Genomic DNA, 3,760 nt, shown 5'->3' on the forward strand with positions numbered 1-3,760 from the left:
AATGGGCTTAGTTGATGTCCCGTCCAGAAATTCTTCCACTGGTTGTACAGACAGAACTGTACGTCCACGGCAAGTGGAGGGAAGGTCTCTGCATACAGAACATCTGTCCGTACTAAGAGAAATGATGCTCAGACACAAGGACTTTGCAATATATTTAAAATTCATTCTTCAGTGTCAATTCTTGACTAACTCTTTGCTCTCTGAAAACAGGCAATACAGTTTTTATTGCATGTAAGTTGTTTTTTGGTGAAAAGGAGGAAAAAGGAATTCAAAGTTAGCTTCCCATGAACAGCCACAAGGTCATTCTGCTTGTGAACTTACATAATATAGCTAACATATATCACAGTCAGATACACGGGTTATGCACTCACAAACTTAATCATTAAAATAGGAGACCACCTGTTTCAAATGCACTTTGCACCACAGACAATATGAACCAGAAATATTTGGTCTACAATATTTAATTCTATTTGTCTCAATCAAGAATCACTAGTAATACATTCTCAGATATAGAGAGACAGGAAAGTGATGTTTTTCATATTTTGTGATAGCTTCACATCGATTTATTTTTCAGAATATACTAAAATAAATGTAACCTACTTTTAAGAGCTGTTATTAAATTTTTTCTTTTGCTTCGTGAAAACAATCAGACTGTGACGTGGAGACTAGACTGGTGTGTCTAATCAGTCGAACTTCATACGCAGATCAAACAAATGTCATAATTCATTTTAGAGACACATTGAAAACCTATATGGAAAATGGACTCTTTTGATTCTGGATTTACATGGCAACATTTGAAACTAGTGGTCGAGCTAACACAGGCAACCATGCAGAAAGTTACAACATTCATAGAAATACCAAAGTAATTCTTGTGAGCAGTAATTGCTCAAAGCAAAGAAAGAACGAATAAGAATGGGTACATGGTTTCTGTGTTGGAACTTATTACTGAGTTCATGTTAATAAAACCAGGTCTCTTCCAAACATAATCATGTAAACTATTGGTGTAGGCTTGAAAGAGATTATATTCAGTAAGGTACATGCAGTGTTGAAAATCTCCCTTGGCGTTAAAAAAAAAACAACAACTCTAGAAAAAGTCATTTCTCCTCCCTTTTTCTCAATAGCTCGATTTTATGTTAAAGTCCAAGTAAAAACTCTCTAGGATCAGTTTACTTTTTATAACATCATGGCCATATCATATACTTTCTTCCCCCCACCATGACCAAATCCTCTGAGTAAAGTATAAAACAAAAAACCTGCCTCCAAGTAAAACAGAAAATAAAATCCCTAAACAAAACAAAATAATCTTGAGCAAAGAACTCGGTCATTTTTTTTCTCTTTTTTTAAGGTTGAAAACACTGGCAACATTATTTTCACTTCACTCACTTGACTCATCTACAATGCTAAGTGCTCCCGTGGCTCAAGAGAGAATCCGAGAGAAAGAATTTAAGGACAGCAGTCTCAACCATTTGGCCGGGCAGTGGAAGTGCTTGGTAAATGCAGAACGGAGTGGGCAGGGTGTCCTCCTAAGGGGGAACGCTGCTACACATCGCTGGGTGACCGCGCTCTCTGTGAGAGGCTGGAGGGGACGCAGCCACAGCAAATAAGACAGAGGGCTTTCTGGATCTCTTGGTTTCTGAAAGCATATATGACAGGGTTGATGATGGAGTTGTAGGTGGCGGGCAGGAGGGTGGCGTAGGTGTAGATGGAGGGGTAGGTGTAATCAGCTATCAAGGAATAGAGGGTGAAAGGCATCCAGCAAGCAGCAAAGGTCCCCAGAATGATGGCCAGGGTGGAGACCCCCTTCCGGGTGGTCACGTAATGGGACGTGGCCAGGAAGTGATGCTGCAGGGCTATCTGGTGGGCGTGCCTCATCACAATCTTGCAGATTTGGATGTACAGCTGAAGCATGAGCGCAAACATGAAGAGGAAGGAGACGGAGAGGATGGCCGCGTTGTTCTTGGTGAGAGGTCTGACCACGCTGCAGGTGGACTCGTCTCTGAGGCAGTTCCAGCCCATGACAGGCAGCAGTCCCAGGCAGATGGAGGTCCCCCAGAGCATAATGAGCATGACATAGGTGAATGTGACCGTCCTCTCCGAGTGGTATGTCAGAGCGTAATACAGGGAGAGGTAGCGGTCAACAGTGATAGCCAGCAAGCTGCAGACAGAGGCAGAGAAAGAGGCGACAATGAGTCCAATTGTGACCAGCTTGGTGGCTTCTGACTGAAGCAGGTAGGCAAAAACAAAATTGATGATGAGTCCGATGCCGGCCAGCAAGTCTGCAAGAGCCAGGCTGCCTATCAGCAGGAACATGGGTGCTCGCAGGCTGGGGTTATGGAAGATGATAAGGACCACAATGGCATTTTCACAGGAGATAAGGGTTCCTGAGGTACACAAGACAATGTCCCAGGGGTTGACAACGAGCTCTGGCTCCGGCTCTACAACAGGAACCTGGGAGGAGACGGCCGCTGAGACGTTCTCTGAAGCGCCAGCATCTAAAGAATCCCGAGGCAGCCCGCTTAAATTGACCTTCAGGTCTTCATTCATTTTAACCCCTGTCCTCTTCAATGAAAAGACAGGCTTTTTAATGTTTAGACACAGCAGAGTGACAATCCAAGATCATGCAAAAAACACACAAACAGAAAGCCAGCCCCTACTCAGACACTACCATCAAACGCCACGAGCTTCATGAATTATAAAGTGTTATGGAATTAAACAAAAGGCAAAGTCTCCGTGGTTTCAAACCCACGACCACAAATGCCGTTTGGCGCTGGGGACAACACAGGATAGGACTTGAAAACACGGGCGTGAGTGAGACAGGCACACATGGAACCGCGGCGGTCTGTTTGCTAAAGTGCTGGGAACGCACATCTGAAAATCACAACCTGCATGCTGGAAACGAACCACTGTTTGACATCTGGGCTGCTGCGCCGCAGCGACAAGTCGCGAGCCGGGGGCCGCCATCCTCGATGGAATATTTCTATCGCCTATTTCCATCGACACCCCCCCCCACTCCAAAACAATCCCTCGCGCGCGTGCACACACTCACACACACACACGCCCCCAGCCAGAACAAAGAGGGGTTCCAGACGTCCCCCCTGTGCACAGGGCAGTCGGGCCAGGGTCACAAAAGGCAGGTGTGTGCACTGGGGGTGTGGAGACAGACAGACAGACACACGCGCATGCACTGCCGCCGCTTCCCCGGCGGGGACGGGCGGAGGACGTGAGGGGACAGACACGGCGCCCGGACAGGCGGCGCGCGGGGGCGGGGGGGGGGTCATCGAGGGGGTCACCTTGCCGCGCCCAGGCCGACGGGGGTCCTCCGGTGCTTCCGAAGCGCGCGGGCTACTCGTGTCGCATGTCCGCGCCGGGGCCCGCGGCGGCGAGGGGCGGCGGCCGCGCCCGGGAATGGGCGGGAGGGCGCGGGGCGCGCGCTCGGCGCCAGGTGAGCTGCGGGCTGCAGGTGAGCGGCGGGCTCGGCTCGCGTGCCCGGTTCTCCCCGCCGCGCGCCCGCCAGCCCGCCCACCCGGCCCACACGTTCCCCGCGCGCGCGCCCGCGCCCCCGCGCCCGCCCGCCCGTGCGCGCCCTGCTGCCGGCCGGCGGGAGCCCCGGGAGGCCGGCGCGCGCCCCCACGGGTCGGGGCGCACCGGCCCGCGAGGGCGGCCCGCTCGCAGCTAGAGCCCCCCACCCCTTCTGGAGGCGGAGATCTGCACCCTCCCGCTCCCTGCCTGCGACCCCGCGTCCCACCGCAGCTGGCGGTCT

At 51.1% G+C, this 3,760-nt stretch overlaps 1 protein-coding gene across 1 annotated transcript; it reads right to left on the minus strand.

Annotated features, from left to right (window-relative positions):
- Positions 1–1,335: 1,335 nt before the first annotated feature.
- On the minus strand, positions 1,336–3,514 carry GPR12 (G protein-coupled receptor 12). The gene is made up of 2 exons (XM_032838262.1): positions 3,291–3,514; positions 1,336–2,559 (listed from the first exon to the last, which is right to left on the minus strand). Exon 2 carries the CDS (start codon positions 2,542–2,544, stop codon positions 1,540–1,542), a length of 1,005 nt encoding a protein of 334 aa, XP_032694153.1. The 5' UTR covers positions 2,545–2,559; positions 3,291–3,514; the 3' UTR covers positions 1,336–1,539.
- Positions 3,515–3,760: the final 246 nt, after the last annotated feature.

Source organism: Lontra canadensis, unplaced genomic scaffold, assembly GCF_010015895.1.
Source record: "Lontra canadensis isolate GAN:19392208 unplaced genomic scaffold, GSC_riverotter_1.0 scaffold103, whole genome shotgun sequence".
NCBI classification, from domain to species: domain Eukaryota; kingdom Metazoa; phylum Chordata; class Mammalia; order Carnivora; family Mustelidae; genus Lontra; species Lontra canadensis.